Source organism: Sinohyriopsis cumingii, chromosome 16, assembly GCF_028554795.1.
Source record: "Sinohyriopsis cumingii isolate HCF-2022 chromosome 16, ASM2855479v2, whole genome shotgun sequence".
In the NCBI taxonomy this organism is placed as follows: domain Eukaryota; kingdom Metazoa; phylum Mollusca; class Bivalvia; order Unionida; family Unionidae; genus Sinohyriopsis; species Sinohyriopsis cumingii.
This window is the reverse complement of record NC_142976.1, coordinates 48,668,857-48,688,760: the sequence shown is the minus strand read 5'-3', so window position 1 is coordinate 48,688,760 and position 19,904 is coordinate 48,668,857. Positions and strand designations below refer to the sequence as shown.

At 37.6% G+C, this 19,904-nt stretch overlaps 1 protein-coding gene across 2 annotated transcripts; it reads left to right on the top strand.

The window, feature by feature from the left end:
- The first annotated feature begins 679 nt into the window (after positions 1 to 679).
- LOC149780373 (uncharacterized) lies at positions 680 to 19,738 on the top strand. 2 transcript variants are annotated; one of them, XM_089937274.1, is made up of 2 exons: positions 680 to 955; positions 17,103 to 19,738. In XM_089937274.1, exon 2 carries the CDS (start codon positions 17,408 to 17,410, stop codon positions 18,980 to 18,982), a length of 1,575 nt encoding a protein of 524 aa, XP_089793400.1. In that variant the 5' UTR covers positions 680 to 955; positions 17,103 to 17,407; the 3' UTR covers positions 18,983 to 19,738. The 2 variants fall into 2 exon arrangements, with proteins under 2 accessions (XP_089793400.1, XP_089793401.1); XM_089937275.1 differs by lacking the exon at positions 680 to 955 and adding an exon at positions 7,908 to 7,980.
- The last annotated feature ends 166 nt before the right edge of the window (positions 19,739 to 19,904 follow it).

Genomic DNA, 19,904 nt, shown 5'->3' with positions numbered 1-19,904 from the left:
GTATTATTAGTTTTCTGCTTTGGAGTTGGTGATTAGTGAAATATTTGCACATGATTAGGTTAATATAAATATTTAATTACATCATCTGTCAGCCTCTTTCTTAGGACACACTAAACGTTGAATGCTTTTGTATTCATACGAATATTGCTACGTTGAATATGATGCAAAATTAATTCTAGACAAGCTACGCTCTATGGTGCAATATTGCGAGCGCATCCCCCCCCCCCATCATTCATATATATATATATATATATATATATATATATATATATATATATATATATATATATATATATATATAGATAGATAGATACATACATACATACATATATACATAGTTGTCTGAAAGTTTATACGTTTGTACAGCATAAAAATACGAAGGAGGCAGCAGGAGTAAAGAGGTCACGATGTTCCTTTTTATCATTTTATTAACATTTCTAGCCAAGCCAAAATAAAATGAACTTATTTTGATGCTGTACATTAGGTGCAAACTATCTATTCTGTTGTAATGATGTTTGATATACGATATAAAAACCTGTTATTTGCTAAACTGGCTATCGGTAGCAACGGTTTGCGATAGTGCCACATGCTGAAAACCAGTCAGGTACATATCGCTTGAGAAAATGTAACGTCCTCAAACCAGTCAAGTACAATCTGGCTTGAGGAAAGGAAGAACTTCCTATTGAATTGACCCGGTTTAGTTAATACAGCATATTGTACACACGAAAGTGGTACAGTACAGCGGCTACGGACTGATCGGTGAGCATGTGTTCCCGCAAATTGATGAATCCCGTATGCCTGATTCGCTGTTTAGAGGCATTACTTCATCGTGTAACCTGGCAACTCACAGTGGAATGTTTCAGTGTGAGCTCTGAATAGAAGTCAACAGACCGTACTGAATCTCAGTTGTAGCATTTGGTGGAGATATGATGGAGCTGTATTGAAACACACAGAGGTAAGATGCAAAAGTTACACCACAGCAGCATGTAAAAGTTGATGTTTCATTTTATTTCAACTGCATGTAACTATGTATTTCATCTACCAATATTAACTCGATTTTCATTTTTCTTCTTCCTCTTCTTCCTCTTGTCACTTTACTTCTTTATGTCTTCCCTTCTAATCATTCTGTTGTAAACGGCCGATAGTCTATGATTTATGTACACTTAGCAAAGGAGGAGTGGGGGCTCAATATGACTGGACTCTGAGTTGGGGTGGGAATGGGCCGGGTCATTTAGAATCAAAACCAGTTCGGTCCGGGGAGATTCAGTCCTTTGCTGTCGGTAAGGACTACATATTTTATTAGAGATGAAGTGTGTTGTTTAAATAGTGTTTTCATTGAATTATACAGTTTTCCTTTTATAATAATGATAGTGTTAATGGGAATGTGGAATTGCTGTCGGTAATCGTCTAAAGTGCGAATTACTTTCCTACTTCATGAGGGAAATGACTTCTATGCTAACAAACCATGGTTTTGGTAAAATTCGCCATCATGCGCAAATGCTGTTGTTATACATGTAATATACACTTATTGTAATTAATGACCTCTCCGGTTGCCTAGTGGTTAGAGCGTCAGCCTCAGATGCGGGAGGTCACGGCTTCGAACACCGGTCAAGTCATACCAAAGACTTATAAAAATGGTACTAGCAGCTGCCTCGCTTCACGCTCAACATTAAGTATTAGTGTTAAGTCTAGTCGGCCTAGTGTTAGAACAGTGTGACTGGGTGGGACATGATGCTACATGGCTGCGGCATGATGCCCCATTGCTGGACATAAATATAAATTGCCACACTGCAGACGTCGTAATGATATGACTGAAACATTCTTAACGCTAAGTTACAAATCCAAATCAGACACATACACACACAAATCATAAACAACACTACTTTTCAACATTTTATTATTTAACATAAAGTATGCTTTTATGCATAACAGTAATCAAAATAATAAACGCACAGTATAATATAAAGATTTGTATTGGGCAAGAAAGGGACAGCGATCATAAAAACATATCACACGATTATGTAGTTTGATGAAATAAATTCATTTTGAAGTAGAAGTTATTCTAAATGAAATTGATTGACCTGACGAAAATTAATTGCTACTGGATCAAGGGTTATTGTAATCACGCAGATGAAATTTCACTGAATTACTCTCAATAGTTAATGTTCACATATACTTGCTCAGTACACATTTGCAGAAATTTAGTGCTTGTTACAAACTTAAAAATCGTGGAAACCTCTAATATAATAAAATATCAGTTGATATTTGAAATGACCTAGGCTGTATGGCCATAGACTACCTTTGTCTTATTGACTAGATCTCTGTGCTGTATACTTCCCATATTGTATTCAGTCCATGCGTTGTAATCTTCCTATATTGTATTCGTCCACTATAAATACATTCTTCCCATATTCTGTTCAGCCCCTCTTCCGTATTCTTCCCATATCCTGTTCAGTTCTTGCACATCCACTGTGTTGTGTTCTTCCCATATTCTATTCGGCCCATGTGGTGTGTTCTTCCCATGTTCTATTCGGCCCTTGTATATTGCTTGGGTTTTATTCTTCCAGTACTCTATTCAGCCCTTGCATATCGCTTGGGTTTTTTTCTTCCAGTACTCTACTCTGCCCTTGCATATCGCTTAGGTTTTATTCTTCGCATATCCTATTAGGCCCTTGCGTATCCTTTGTTCTATATTTATCCCATATTCTGTTTCCCCCCTGTGCTGTATTCTTCCCATATTCTATTTCCCCCCTGTACTGTATATTCTTCCAGATCCCATTCAACCCATTCAGAATTTTCATTCATTATGATAGTTGTCTCTCAACTGAAACTCCTCCGGAAACCTCACTTTTATGAATGAAACATGGAATTTAAGGAGAGTATTTAGACCCAATTTTTCGGTAAATTTATTGATTGACATCTGCATTGCTGATGTTTTGTCACGTGGTATTTAAATACCGTATTGGGAACATGGAGCAGATGAAATAGTTACTATTCTTTAAGACCGCTTCGGTGGCGTAGTGGTTAGAGCGTCCGCCTCGGATGCGGTAGGTCGCGGGTGCAAATGTAAATGTTGTATGTTAATGAAAAATCATGAAAAGGTATTAAAAAGGGACGGTATATATATTGCATAAAAATGCACAAGGTGATAGCATAAAACTTAGAGCTTAGAGTAAATATTCACTGCTTTCAGGAACCCTATCATACGAGTGATGTTTATAGTATCAAAAAGTTCCTTCATATCATGTACATTGTAATACTGATCGCACGTAGGTTGCAGGTCAAAACACTCTATCATAAAGTGCTTGACAGTGAATGGTTCATTGCAAGATAAGCACTCTGGTGGGTCTTCATCTTTAGTATGTGGCAGTGGGTGATATAAGTATGACTAATTCGGATTCTTGCAAAGACTACCTCCTCCCTACACATGGTTATGTAGGAACGAGTCCATTCTCCTAGAGATGGCTTGATTGCATGAAATTTGTAATTCGTTGCATCATTCCATGATGCCTGCCACTTCTGACGTAAGGACTTTCTGACACTAGGTTTAAAATCAGTATACAAAGGTACTTCAACGTACATCACTGGCATAAAACTAAGGTACTTCATACGTACGTCATTGGTATAAAACAAAGATACTTCATACGTACGTCATTGGTATAAAACAAAAGTACTTCATACGTACGTCATTGGTATAAAACAAGGATACTTCATACGTATGTCATTGGTGTAAAACAAAGGTACTTCATACGTACGTCATTGGTATAAAACAAGGGTACTTCAAACGTACGTGTTTGGTATAAAACAAAGGTACTTCATACGTACGTCATTGGTATAAAACAAAGGTACTTCAACGTATGTAATTGGTATAAAACAAGGGTAATTCATACGTACGTCATTGTATAAAACAAGGGTACTTCATACGTACTTCATTGGTATGATACAAAGGTACCTCAACGTACGTAATTGGTATAAAACAAGGGTAATTCATACGTACGTCATTGGTATAAAACAAGGGTACTTCATAAGTACGTCACTGGTATAAAACAAAGGTACTTCATACATACGTCATTGGTATAAAACAAAGGTACTTCATACGTACGTCATTGGTATAAAACAAAGGTATTTAATACGTACGTCATTGGTATAAAACAAGGGTACTTCATACGTACGTCATTGGTATAAAACAAGGGTACTTCGTACGTACGTCATTGGTATAAAACAAAGGTATTTTCATATGTACGTCATTGGTATAAAACAAAGGTACTTCATACGTACGTCATTGGTATAAAACAAAGGTACTTCAGACGTACGTCATTGGTATAAAACAAGAGTACTTCATACGTACGTCATTTGTATAAAACAAAGGTACTTTATACGTACGTCATTGGTATAAAACAAGAGTACTTCATATGTATGTATTTGGTATAAAACAAAGGTACTTCATACGTACGTCATTGGTATTAAACAATGGTACTTCAACGTACGTATTTGGTATAAAACAAGGGTACATCATACGTATGTCATTGGTATAAAACAAGGGTACTTCATACGTACGTCACTGGTATAAAACAAGGGTACTTCGTACGTGCGTGATTGGTATAAAACAAAGGTACTTCGTACTTACTTCATTGGTATAAAACAAGGGTACTTCATACGTACGTCATTGGTATGAAACAAGGGTACTTCGTACGTGCGTGATTGGTATAAAACAAAGGTACTTCGTACTTACTTCATTGGTATAAAACAAGGGTACTTCATACGTACGTCATTGGTATAAAACAAAGATACTTCATACGTACGTCATTGGTATAAAACAAAGATACTTCATACGTACGTCATCGGTATAAAACAAAGGTACTTCACATGTACGTCATTGGTATAAAACAAAGGTACTTCATACGTACATCACTGGTATAAAACAAGGGTACTTCATATTTACGTCACTGGTATAAAACAAGGGTACTTCAAACGTACGTGTTTGGTTTGAAACAAAGGTACTTCATACGTACGTCATTGGTATAAAACAAAGGTACTTCATACGTACGTCATTGGTATAAAACAAAGGTAATTCAACGTACGTCACTGGTATAAAACAAAGGTACTTCATAAGTGCATCATTACTGTAAAACAACGATCGAGTTGCACTTTTTTTCCTTCAGTCATTCATTTAAGGGTATACTGGTAGTGCTATTATTATTATTATTATTAGTATTAGTATTATTATTAGTATTATTATTATACTATACTACCTTAATATTGGCTTTATTGATCAAATATTCTTTTACTTTTATTAAGATGATGAATAATCACGTTAACATTAATACAAGTATGTTAATCTGTAGATTAGAAATACTCCATGCACATATTTTAACAAATGATTGAACTGAATCAACAGATCGATTGTGTATTGTGGCCTTCCTTTGAACTGTTCAGTGAAAGGTTTTGGTAATTCTTAACTGTTCAAATTCTATCTTCGATTATAGAGAGGGAAAGAATACTTTGTAAACTACCATAGTCATGTACTATGGAACACCTCCCTTGATACTTTTAGAAACCAGAATTGGCTGCGGAAAATTTCTTATTTCGTCTTTTCTTAACCATTTTAATTCTATAAACATGTCTGATGATAATGAATCGAAGGGAACATCCAAAATCAGTCGCCCTGCTCGTTTTTGAAGCTTGTGAATTATATTTATTTGGAAATTAGTGCAATTTCCCATATTGTTGAACATCAGTCAATTGTTGGAAGTATATAAGCATTTAAGAAAAGAATTATGGAGTCTTTTGTCAGGTACGTTTTATTCTTCTAAGCAATGCCATTTTATACGTGAGGGACCTACAGACATTGTCTGTTTGTTTCCCACTTAAGACTTCTGTCAGTGACTACTTGTAACAGCGTTTCATCGTTTAAACTTTCAACAACCTTATTATTAATGCAGTGATATATCTTTCTAATTTAACTTCGAATTTTTTTTATAGATGTTCCCGTAAGAATGCATTTTGTTTTAGATTTTTACTCATCAGTTAATTTAAGGCCTAACTTAGATTGCACTCCAGGGTATATTCGTTCTTACTTGATGAAGCCATTGTTGTGTCATCTGCAATCATAGCATTGTTGGTATGTTGAGTACAGAGTGGAAGGTCATTGATAAATAAAAGAAAGAGGAAACCAGTACAGAGGCTTGTGAAACACCATGACTTATAAAACATTGAATAGAGCGGACATTTCCCACAGACTGGTCGCTTCCTATCAAATAAATATGAATGAAACAAAAAAAATTGAATGGTCATCAGATCTATAACAATGTAGCTTTCGTATTTGAACATAGTGTGAAACTGAATTAAAGTTAAAGGCTTTTATAAATCTTGAAATATTATGCCATTTTGGTTGCCATTGTTCATTTCTTCAAGTCGTTAAGTTAATTTTGTGAACGCAGTTTGACATGAATGGTCTTTGCAGTGAGAGTTATTCATTTAACGTTACATTTTGATTTTTCCATTTTCCGCCACCTTTTCGGTCATCATCAGAATAACGGGAATAACCAGACATTCTGAATGCCATACCTTTTACATGATGTAATAAGACATGCGCACTCTTTCATTTCACCGTGTTTCCGCTAAGCAAGGACGGTTCGTTAGCAACATAATGTTGTTAACAAACGATCGTCGCAAAAGGCATATAACGTGCACGCTCGGTAGTAGTTGGATGCAAGACGATTACTTTTATAAGTGTTTGATAAAAGATGCGAATTTGAAAAAAAGAGTGCTTTGCGTATTGTGCATGAAAAACACCGATGATGAAGGAATATGCATCACTGCCTGAATTTGGATCTAACGAAAACACGAGCCCGCTGTTTCAAAGTCATCCTTCATAAGGTCAACGCAAATGTCATTTAATTCGCAGTTAACTGCATCTTAAAAGGTTTGATTTGCAAAATTTGATATAGTATGTATGTAAGAAGCTTTTTCCAGGCAGCAGACAAACTGGCAGATGAAACAGAAGAGAAAGGGACAATTTCACTATGTGTCAGTCTACATGGACTCGGCGGAAAAGGAAAAAAGAAAGAAAAAGCGAACATTTGAAAGAAGTAGAGTTGTAGCTTGAGGAGAAAGTACAACAGTTAAAGAACTTTAATATTTTTGGTGCAGTTACAATGACTTTACTATCATTAGCGTATCATATTCCAATACATGTATTATATTCACATATTGTCAATTGTCATTATATTGTCAGGGATTTTACCAGTCTTTCTCGTCAAAACAAAATTATCACATGATCCATCTGACAATAATTTATGTAATAACAAAGTCAGTGTTTTGTAATCACCTACATACATTAATGAATCCTATGCTAAAGATGATGAAAACAAAAGTTACGTTGGACAAACATTTACTTAGTTAAGTGTAGTTGATTTGATAAATTTATTAAAGACCACTAAATGGTAATTCTGTTAAGCAGTTATTTAATGTCATGTTGATAACGTCACATAAACAAGGTGTATGCGCCCATGAAAACTATTTTTTTTGTTTGTTCTTTACTTCTGCACAATACACATTAAGATTTATTTTCTTGGAATTATTTACATAAAATGCAATTTTTATTGTTAAAACTCAATTTTTATATATTTCTCAATCAAAACAGAATTTGTAGCACTTGAATGCTATAAATACTGAATGCTAGATAAGCAACATTTGAGTTCAGGAAAATTGCATATTTTAGCAGCTGCATCCACAACATACGTAAGCTGAAAACATGTATTTATGTTAGGAAGGTCGTGGGTTCTGAAGTCAAGTGGGGATATGTTTATCTACGAACAAGCCGTTAGTGGGAATGGAATGTGTGTATAACATACTCTGTCTTTTATGGGGCACACATGCGCATTCCATGCCTCTAAACTAGAAATATTTACACAGCGCCGAGATGTGACTAAGAGTTGCTACACCACTGGGCTTCAGAATTCTGTCTTCCTCTTTCACGTAAGAAAATAATATTATTATAGTTTTTAAAGCCTTGTATTAGTACCTCGATCCATTTAATTGTTGTTTAAAGATATTGTGGACAATCAATTCAATTTTCTTTCGTAACATTCTGTATTCTTTTATTATATAATCTTATATATGATATATAATGTTTAAGAATTATTTCAAGTTACTGTGAATGTATATGTATCGTAATTTCAGTCTTGAATTAACGTTAAAACATCTTGTTACCAACTTCGTGGTCAATAGTAATTGATTTAGAAATGAAGAACCCTTGCAGACCTGCCAACCCTCACGATTTTACCTTAATGCCTACTGAATTGATGCATAAAATACGGACGTACGGAATAATTGCACACAAATACGACAATACGATCGTTTGGGGGTAAATTCCAGATACTGGCCGGTCCGTGTTTGATTCGGATCCGGAATATAATATTAGCGTAAGTAGAATTAGAAAACCAGGGTACCTCAGACGCTTTAAAATGCACGTTTTCAACGCAAAACGCAAGCATGATCAGTGTTTTGCCTTCTTTTTATTCTTTTTTTTTGTGTGAAAATGACATGCAACAAGCAATATTTCAGGACGAAAGTGACCATAAACCTCTTTTTTAAAAATTAAATAGTACAGACGAATAAAAGGAAATATTCAGATTCTTTGGAGAAAAGCAGGAAGGACAACAATTATGTTGATTGGACATAGTGTGCTGACTTGAGTATGTCACATGGGGGGGGGGGGATTGTTGTCGCATTCGCCCCCGAAATTTAATTCGTTTTAAAGAATTACGTCTAGTTGAGACACTGAGTTGAACGCTATGTTTATACCATCGCTGCGACATACTTCAGTCACAAATTTGGTCTTTTAAATGCACGTTTTCCAGCTTCACAATAGCGTTACATGATATTTTGTTGCATCTCTCAGACAACTGCTCCAACATCTTTCTATGTCTCTCTATCGATCTGAGAGTGCCCATCAATAAATGGGAATGAAAAGAGAATCAGCTTTATTACTGGTATAAAACCTAGACCATAACACCCCGTGGCAAAAATTACAATCTAAAATCATCACATAACCCATGCATTCACATATAAGTCACAGGGAAGAGTTGCACATTCATATTCTGTTTTGTATAAATGCGTACATAATTAAACATGTAAATTCAACAAACATACACACATTACGTAACTTTTGCATAATTTTAATTTAAATTATAAATTAAAATAACCTCAATCATATCTACAAACATTTCAAACGCACCATATTCAGAAGTAAAATAAGTCACTAATGTTATTTATTGGTACTGATAAAAATACATGAACTTTTTATATACCAACTGTAATATGTTGAATTTTAAGTATTGAACGTTAAAATTGAATACATTGTACATTAAAAGTGTATTACAGTCAAGCCAGCAAGATTTTATGTGAAGGGTTGCTTGGGCCTTTTCCCGTGTCAGTTGTTAAATTTCGTGGGAGAGGGAGAGGCCAGCATCTACGGCTAATTTAGATTTGACCCGGGAATCGCAAAGCTGTCCTGGGAAAGTAAACATTAAGATGCTGACCATACCCGCCTAATGGGAACCCCATGTCGAATAGTCATTTAACAAAAGGAAGCTGGTATGTGTTGTATTTTTCAGATTCTAGGCTGTCAAAATATGAAATAGTTATCTTGGGGGAAATATTTAGGAACTGCTGATTACGGTCAGTCAGTTTAACTTAAGGCGTACATCCTGGAAGATATGTTGAATTTAAAGTAACGACTTTGGGCGAATTTTCTCAGTCAAAGACTTCCTGCAAGAGGAGCAAGACTCTACTGACTCTGAGGACAAACTAAAGAGTAGTTCTTTTCTCGTTAAGACGAATAGGGTGACCTGGTGGCTAGTACGCAAAAACAGGCCTTTAGTGCTAGGACGCACATTTTCTTGAAAAGAAAAGCATTAAGGGACACAGCTCTCTGGAACAGTATGGGACAGTCCGAAAGACGGAAGTCCGGATAAGAGATCAAGCGGTTAGGATAGAATGATCAAGAAAGATCAAATGTATACACGTGAAGGTGGGAAGACGTGCCATACGCGGAGACAAGTACAGGAAGCGACGCTAGGATATGCAAATCAGGCGTGAACATTGTGCTCGTTTCACCGCTGTCGTTATCATGATGAAATGAATCAATAATGTAACACTGCTATTGAAATTCTGTAAACGTAAATTTGTTTGAATTAAAGTTGATACTATTAGTTTATGCCATTGATTAAACTGTTATTCTCTTGTCTAAAGGGGTCTCGTTATTGTATTATTTCTTCTCAATAGTTATGCTCAGTTCTCCATTGATGTTTTATCTATCCACTCACACCGGGCAATAAAATCGAGGGAGGTCATCCTCTAGATAGCGATAGCCAAATTTAATTAACCACCCCTCGTTACCAAGAGGGAATATCGTTACACCGTCTTTAAAATTATCGTTGGCCGAAATGTCCCATATATGAGAGCTGAGCCGTCTGGGTTGACATAGTGCACTGAAACGCCCCAGATATTAGGACAGAACCGTCCATGTTGACATGATGGACCGAAACGCCACTCATATGATGGCTCAACCGTCCATGTTGACATGATGGGCCGAAACGCAACTCATATGATGGTTCAACCGTCCATGTTGGCAAGATGGGCCGAAACGCAACACATATGATGGTTCAACCGTCTTGGATGTCATGATGGGCCGAAACGCCACTCATATGATGGTTCAGCCGTCTTGGATGACATGATGGGCCGAAACGCCACTCATATGATGGTTCAGCCGTCCATGTTGACATGATGGGCCGAAACGCCACTCATATGATGGTTCAACTGTCCAATGTTGACATGATGGGCCGAAACGCCACTCATGATGGTTCAACCGTCTTGGATGACATGATGGGCCAAAACGCCACTCATATGATGGTTCAACTGTCTTGGATGACATGTTGGGCCGAAACGCCAATCATATGATGGTTCAACCGTCTTGGATAACATGATGGGCCGAAACGTCACTCATATGATGGTTCAACCGTCCATGTTGACATGATGGGCCGAAACGCCACTCATATGATGGTTCAACCGTCCATGTTGACATGATGGACCGAAACGCAACTCATATGATGGTTCAACCGTCTTGGATGACATGATGGGCCGAAACGCCACTCATATGATGGTTCAACCGTCTTGGATGACATGATGGGCCGAAACGCGACTCATATGATGGTTCAACCGTCTTGGATGACATGATGGGCCGAAACGCCACTCATATGATGGTTCAACCGTCTTGGATGACATGATGGGCCGAAACGCAACGCATATGATAGTTCAACCGTCTTGGATAACATGGTGGGCCGAAACGCCACTCATATGAAGGTTCAACCATCTTGGATGACATGATGGGCCGAAACGCCACTCATATGATGGTTCAACCGTCTTGGATGACATAGTGGGCCGAAACATCTCGACAGAATCGTCCCGGTTAAAAATGGTATGAACCGGATAATACCAGCCACTGCGGCCTGATAGGAGTGGAAGAGGAGGTGGGGTTCAGATGGGGGTGGAGTAGCGGTATGTGTGTGTGAATTGTGCGCAGCCCAATTAGTGTTTCGCATGGCACACTCAGGAAAAATGTACTTTACCAACGTCAGACTGTAGCAATCAGAACAACTATATGCCTAAAATCCTGCAGATACTGTGGATGACGATGGTGATAATGATGCTAACAAAGACGTTACCGATAATAATAATAATCATAATTGTCATTATCGTCAATAACTAATGATTCTCCTTTTCATGAAATCTTGTGATATATTGTCTATATTAGTATGAGCTGTCAGTCATTATTTTTGTTGTTCCTTCGTCATTTTTCCCATCCTTAGTGACTTATCAGTTACCATTGTCGGGGATTGAACCCACGACCTCTCGCGTCCCAGACGGACGCTCTAACCACTAGGCCACTGAGCAGTCTTAAGTATATGTAGTTTTTTCACCAAGTTATTTGCTGTCAGACACTTTGAGTAACACCGTCCGCGTATGATGATCGAGGTCACGGGTTCGAACCCAGGCCGAATCATACCAAACACTTGCAACTACGGTACTAGTAGTGCCTCGCTTAGCGCTCATCATTAAAAGGTAGTATTAGGACTGGTAGTATTAGGACTGGTCGGCCAGGAAGGGCATGGTGCTACATGGCCTCGACATGCACTCCTGGACATCACTAGAAACTGCCACGGGGCCCCGAGTGGCCGAGTGGTCTAAAGCGCTTTCCGTTACGGATCACTGCCATCTCACCTCTGTCTGCGTGGGTTCGAGTCTCGGATTCAGCCAATGTGGATATGTGAGAAAGCTTGCTAGTAGCTTCTCGTGGGTCGGTGGTTCTTTCCGGGTTTTCCTGGGTTCTTCCTCCACCATATATATGACCGCCTTGTATAGCCTCTCTTTGCTGAAAAATGACGTTAAACCCTACAACAACAACAACAATAAACTGCCACACTGCATACATGGTAGCGGTAGGACTAGCCATCAATATAATCTGCCACACTGCATACATGGTAGCGGTAGGACTAGACATCAATATAAACTGCCACACTGCATACATGGTAGCGATAGGACTAGACATCAATATAAACTGCCACACTGCATGCATGGTATCGATAGAACTAAAGTTGTTAGAGCAAAGTTAAACAGTCACACATATACACGTGTCTTACACACACTTTGGCCAATACACTAAACAAGGAATAGTTGTGTAAATAACGAAATACTGCTTTCTGTTTCTATTTTCTTCACAGTTATTAGTAAATAATTGAAAAGAATAATGTGACATCCATTATTATTATTATTATTAGCGCAACTGGTGATAGATCAGTAGAGTTTACAGTAAGGGCTTTGCACGCGCATTCATCATATGGTCAAGTCAAGCTGACGCTGGAAATGGTGTTGCTAGGAAATCCAATATGACCGCTACCGCGTTCATCTTGAAAAATCATGTCATCGCTATTCCTCCTGAAAGGGTGATCCAATTAAAATGTGGTTTTCGCTGAAAGACTTATATTGATGTCTAGTTTTGACCCTACATGATAATGGTGCCTATCGTATGTCCAGTATGTACACTGTGGCAGCTATCTTGAAAACTACCTATTGCTATTCTTCCTACTTGATGGTCATATGAACATGGGGTTTTCACTGGAGACGTCTTATGATGTATAACTAATACTAAATAAAATAAAACGGTGTAGACTAAAATGGTGCCGATCATATGTCCACTATATCCGCCACGACAGCCATCTTGAAAATCTTGTTATTTAAATTCCTCCAGAACAGAAAGTGATGCTGACTTGGGTTTTTCAACAAAACACTTCTTACGATGTGCATGATTTTAAATGAAAATTATACCAACCTGACATACTATATAGCCGCCAGACAACACCGCCATCTTGACATTTGTTTCTTATCGTCCTGGTTCTGAATGAAAATGGTGGCAAACAAGTGATACAATCATAGCCACATGGACATTTACATTGACAGCCTTGTTAATACTAATGAGGAAGGTGTAAAATAGTTGTATCATGGGTATATTTGGTAGTGTATATTTTACGTATAAAATGCATGTATCATGGGTTTATTTAGTAGTGTATATTTTACGTATAAAATGCATGTTTCATGGGTTTATTTAGTAGTGTATATTTTACGTATAAAATGCATGTTTCATGGGTTTATTTAGTAGTGTATATTTTACGTATAAAATGCATGTATCATGGGTTTATTTAGTGGCGTATATTTTGATTTTGCGTTTTGCGGCACATCAACACAGGTCTTTTAGTGCCAAGGCAGGTGGAGTAAAATTCCATACCAATGGACAAATAACGTTAGCCAACACGAACTGATCGAATTGTGAGAGTTCGAATCTTCGTCGTTTCGATTACGAGTTCGACGTACTAATCACTCCGCCACTAAAGCTCATGTCGCTGTTAATCGCCTTTTATGGCATTTGTGAGGGCACTTCAGGCCTGTTCTAAATCTCAGATTCGGCAAGCTGTGCGGGAGATTATTTTTGTACCACGAAGGTTTGTCTTTTAAGTGCATGAACGATATTAAAATGGGAATTATATTACCATGCAATAAAACAAATTTATATAATCTGCTGTGATCAAGTCAAATACTGGGCAGTGTAGCTGTTTTTCCGTCTTAAAACCTGCTGTGATCAAGCCAAATACTGGGCAGTGTAGCTGTCTTTCCGTCTTAAAACCAGCTGTGATCAAGCCAAATACTGGGTAGTGTAGCTGTTTTTCCGTCTTAAAACCTGCTGTTATAAAATAAAATATTAGATCTGAAGCTGTCATGCTGTATTAAAACCTGCTGTTACACTAATTAAACCAACTATTGGACAGTGAAGCTGTCATGCTGTATTAAAACCTGCTGTTACACTAATTAAACCAACTATTAGACAGTTAAGCTGTCGTGCTGTATTAAAACCTGCTGTTACACTAATTAAACCAACTATTGGACAGTGAAGCTGTTATGCTGTATTAAAACCTGCTGTTACACTAAATAAACCAACTATTGGACTGTGAAGCTGTCATGCTGTATTAAAGCATGCTGGTACACTAATTAAACCAACTGTTGGACAGTGAAGCTGTTATGCTGTATTAAAACCTGCTGTTACACTAAATAAACCAACTATTGGACTGTGAAGCTGTCATGCTGTATTAAAACATGCTGGTACACTAATTAAACCAACTATTGGACAATGAAGCTGTCATGCTGCATTAAAACCTGCTGTTACACTAATTAAACCAACTATTGGACAGTGAAGCTGTCATAGTGTTAGCCCAACTTCACACCGTAATAAGTCACATATTGGGCAGTGAATTCGACATGGAGTGTTAAATCATGCTACCACAATGTGATACAGCCGCATATTGGGCAGTGAATTCGACATGCAGTGTTACCTCATGCTACCACACTGTGATAAAGCCACATATTGGGCAGTGAATTCGACATGGAGTGTTAAATCATGCTTCTACACTGTGATAAAGCCATATATTGGGCAGTTAAGCTTTCATGCAGTGTTAACGTGATTTAACACTGTAATAAAATCACATATTCGGCAGTGTAGTTGTCGTGCAGTGTTAAAACCTGCTATCACACTGTGATAAAGCCACGTATTGGGCAGTTAAAAAGTCATGCAGAGTTAAATCATGCTATCACACACTGATAAAGCCACATATTGGGCAGCGAAGTCGTTAAGCAGTGTATACACATTATTTCGCACTGTGATAAAGCTAAATATTGGGACGTGAAGCTGTCATGTATGTCAAAGCACGCTGTCACGCTGTGATATATTCACATGGTCTCCTACATCTCCGAAACTGCCGAATGAAAACTAATGAAATCTAGTTTGTTGCCCCCAGAGGTGACTATCCGTGGGTGGTGCCTCTTAAGTCTGAGGTCCCTGGGAAGGTTTTCAACGTTATATGTAGGTTCAGTTACAATGTCATTTTCAAATATTTTCTAAACGTTTTAAATGCAGCCAGTGCAGAAACTTGCATCTCATAGATTGAGCATTATACTAAACGTCAGAGGTGTGTACATGGAATATGTGGATCGGAGGGGAGTTGATCAATAGCAAACAGTGTGGATGGTTTATGATATCAAACAATTGTATATCGTTTGGCATATTGGGGGAGGGGAAGTGTGTGGCCACCTGGAATATTAGACATCTGACGATAACGTTTTGTACAGATATGACATTATCCCCACCCCATCCCAGTGTGGATAGAACGGTAAGCGACTGATTGCATTTTTGCTCAGAGTGAGCAGGGTGAACGTCACCAAAATATCATAATTGCTCTCATTACACAGAACTGCTGCCTGCAGAGGTTACACTGGAATATCATAGGTCGCACTGCACAGGACTGCTACCAGCTGAGGATACGGAGTTCTCGCACGCTTAGGGGGCAGGTGATAATTTGAATGCCGCAATCACCGGCCTAGTATTAAAAACAAATCATTAAAAGAAAATACACAAGTGGGGTCAAAAAGGTCCATAGTTTGGGATACCTATATTAAAACAAAGCGTTAAGAATATTATCCGCTTGACCGTAGAAATCAATGCCAGGTCAAGCAGAAGTTTATGTACCCCAATACCAAATTTTTGCCAGCAATGTTCATGTCCGAAGGTCATTTTTGGCACGATGTGATGCTCACAGTGCAAACACAAGCCCTTCTCCTAGATGATAATTCTGCCTAACAGTGTTTACTAAACAGGCTGATGCAATTGAAAATAGTTGTCATCCAGTCCGTTTTTGAGATATTCTACGTGCACCAAACCCACTTGTTCACTGCTATGAGAGGCTAGCTCTTCTTCCTAGCCGACTATTGGTATTTCACTATCTACATAACCGGAGATAAACTATGGGAGGTGTACATGCCTGACATCAAATTTCAAGAACAACACAAGTCCGAAACACCTAGTTAACAAATATATGCATATCTTTAATTAGTAAACAATATTAGCTAATAACGTCACTTCATAGTCTTAAGTTACGAAATTTATCGGTTTACGTAACTGCCTCCTGCCACTTTAAGAATTTGGCTGAAAATAGTTTATGCCAAACTTTGTGTACTTATCACATATTTGGACGTTATCTAGTAAAATGTTATAAAGGATTCTTTTCAAAATTCATTATTAACGTGCCAGTCAGAAACCAAACGCCGATATTCCGAACTTACTACGACGAGAGTATTGTCTTAAATGTCATGCATAATTATAAATATTGTTTTGTTATCGATTATAAATTATTAACTCGTATAACACAACCAATTACATTCCCATTTCCTGGAATTGAAGTTATTTTCGATAAGGTTGGTAAAGTAAAACCTTGTCGTTTATGTGAACTTTAGATTGAAAGGACATATCTGTGTACTGCCGTGGACCACAATCACAATACACCAATACAGAGACAGCTACTACCACCTAATGTAACCAACTGCAGATCTCCATTGCTTGTACCTACTATAATCGGTATAAAAAGACCGATTGAACTGCGAAGAATTATACCACTTGAAAATAACTTACTATTACTATTTGTTTATATATTTTTCAGATTGATAAAGAGCCTTTACGAGAAGTGGTACCTGTTGATTGAATAGTACATGTCGTAAAGGATGAAAAGAGCCAGCAAAAGACAAGAGATTAACCAAGTACGGTAAAACAAATGAATACTAATTCTGCTAACAGAAATGGGCAGAGACTCTGGAAAATAAGTCAAGTAAAGAGATGGTGCCGGATCATTGAAAAGTTATCCAATATTTGTCAATGTGTGTAATAACGAACAATGAGACGCAACGAGTTGTTTCAGTCGGTATTGATCGGAGCGTAGTTAAATAAACACATACATATTCCTGCCAAATGAAAAGCGGTGATGAAAGAAGCACGGTTCCTTGTAGCCCATGTCTAATATGCAATGACCAAAATACAGTAAATGTCAACATGCGAGAAAACGATCATGAAGAAACTGGAAAAGAAAGTATGGATACAAAAGAGTGGACAGAAATGACGCTGGATAATGTGGCAGACATTGTCTATGTCGCTGAAGAAAAGTTAAATTCTTTTGGAAATGATTGCGTTCAAACAAGAATGAAACTAAGAACAAGAGACAGGCTACAAGACAATAGCGACAGTCTATATTACTCAGGATTATCCAGTAACGGGGACGGGGACTTGTTTTCGTCAGTGAAAAGAAATTACAAATCGAATAAGAGAAAAGCTGCAAATGAAATCTTAACTTGCATTAAACCAGAAGTTAGGAATGGCATAAACTGCAACTCAACATCTGATAGCCAAACATTTTATGAGCATAGACCATCCGATGCCATGTTCTCAAACTCGAAGAAAGAACAAGTACTGTCGAAAAATGTATCAAACAGAATCTTAGATGAAGAATATAGTGGCATTATCAGAAATGAAATGTGTGTGAATTCAAAGCTACCAGCTGAGAATGGTCAACAATCAATAATTGCAACTGCTACTTTTCACACTTCAAGCCTGTCTGTGGATGAATCTTTTAAACATAACAAGGAAGATTCTTTGGAAGAGGAAGGCACGAGGGTAGACAAGTCTGGTGACCAGAGCAAAGACGCTAAAATGAAGAAGAACGCAAGAGGCCAAAAGAAAATATGCCATATTTGTAGCAGGGTGCTTTCCACATCATACTGCTTGCAAAAACACTTAAAAACTCACGCAAGAGATCGATTATTTTCTTGTCGTGGTTGCGGGAGTAAGTTTAACACTTTAAAATGTCTAAAACGCCATGCGCGGACCCATGTCGAAAGAAAGATATTTGAATGTGCACACTGTGGAGAGAAATTTACAAGTAAAAATTATCTTGTATCAGTTCATTTACTTAAACATAGTGACAATCCTTTGAATAAATACCAATTTTCATGTAGTGTTTGCAACAGAAAATTCATGTCAAAATTCGGCTTTCAAATGCACAGCAAGCTGCATATCGATGAGAGGAGCTATGCTTGTGAAGTTTGTGGGAAGGCATTTATGTCTGTCAGCGGTCTTAGCCTTCACAAAAATACGCACACAGGGGAAGACATGTACGCCTGTGACCATTGTGGGAAATCATTTCCTCGTTTTGCTGATCTGGAGAAACACATCCGGATACATACGGGTGAGCGTCCCTTCCAATGTATCAAGTGCGAGAAGAGCTACAAAACATATGGAGATTTAGCTGTGCACATGCGAAAGCACAATCCAGATCCAAGATTCCAGTGTGACACGTGTGGTAAATTCTGTTTACAAAGTCGCGATCTGTTGAATCATAAAGTGATCAAACACGGCGAAAGCACCGCCCGAGAAAACGTAAAATATAACATTAAGTTACCCCGTGAGTGTGAAATATGTGGACTTGTTTCCTCAAATAGTAGCAACTACTACCGCCATAAACGCAGACATCATTCGATACCAAAAAAGTAAGAAAGTTGATGTAAATACATGGCTTGAAAAATGAACGTGCAGTATTTGTCAATAATTTTCTATAGAACTACAACAACCTATACTGCTGAATCGTATTAGGTGTTTCGGTGTGCATCGCAAACTTGAAGTACATCATTTGGCACTATTCTGACAGCATGCTAGTTAATTGTATTCGGTTTCAGAATCAAGAGTAGACTGCCAGGGACGGCAATAATGTTTCTCTTTCTAATCATTTTTATTATGAAATAATCATTATGGTTAAAATGGAATGTTCAGTCAGTGTACATAAAAAGAATGTTAAACCACTTTAAACTTATTTAGGGTCATGCAGCTTGCCTGAAATCCTGTGCTTTTTGCGAATTTAGCTATCTGTGCCACTTGCTAATTCATTTTGGTTTGTGGATCACGCGTGTGAAAGCTTTGATGTCTGCAATAGGATAGTCCGATTCGATAGCATAATAGCGTCAGAGTGAATGAGCAACGAGTCAATATAGGAAATTCCTTTTTATTCGAGAAAGTAGAAGGCATTTCCACAATATACGAAAACAATTTGTGTTGCATGTCATATTACTGACATTGTTTAAAAATATGTATATTGCACTGAATTCACAAGTTCGTCACTTCCACTGGAAAGCTGCAATAAAGTTGCACTGTTTTTTCATGTATCTTATGTGTGTTGAAATGTATATTGCACTGAATTCACAAGCTTGTCACTTCCACTGGAAAGCTGCAATAAAGTTGCACTGTTTTTTCATACATCTTGTTTGTGTTTTGCAGCTGATTTTATTGAATTAATAATTATTGTTATAATTGTATTTTATGATAGAAATATGACGAGAACTGACGAGGCGTCATCTTTTGACGGAACCTGTGATGCGGGCGAGGAGAAATAAAATGGATAGTCAGGTTAGGATGAAAGTAT

What these genes read in the sequence shown, in the direction of transcription:
- LOC149780373 (XM_089937274.1), top strand. Translation starts at nt 17,408, where the DNA reads ATGAAAAGCGGTGATGAAAGAAGCACGGTTCCTTGTAGCCCATGTCTA.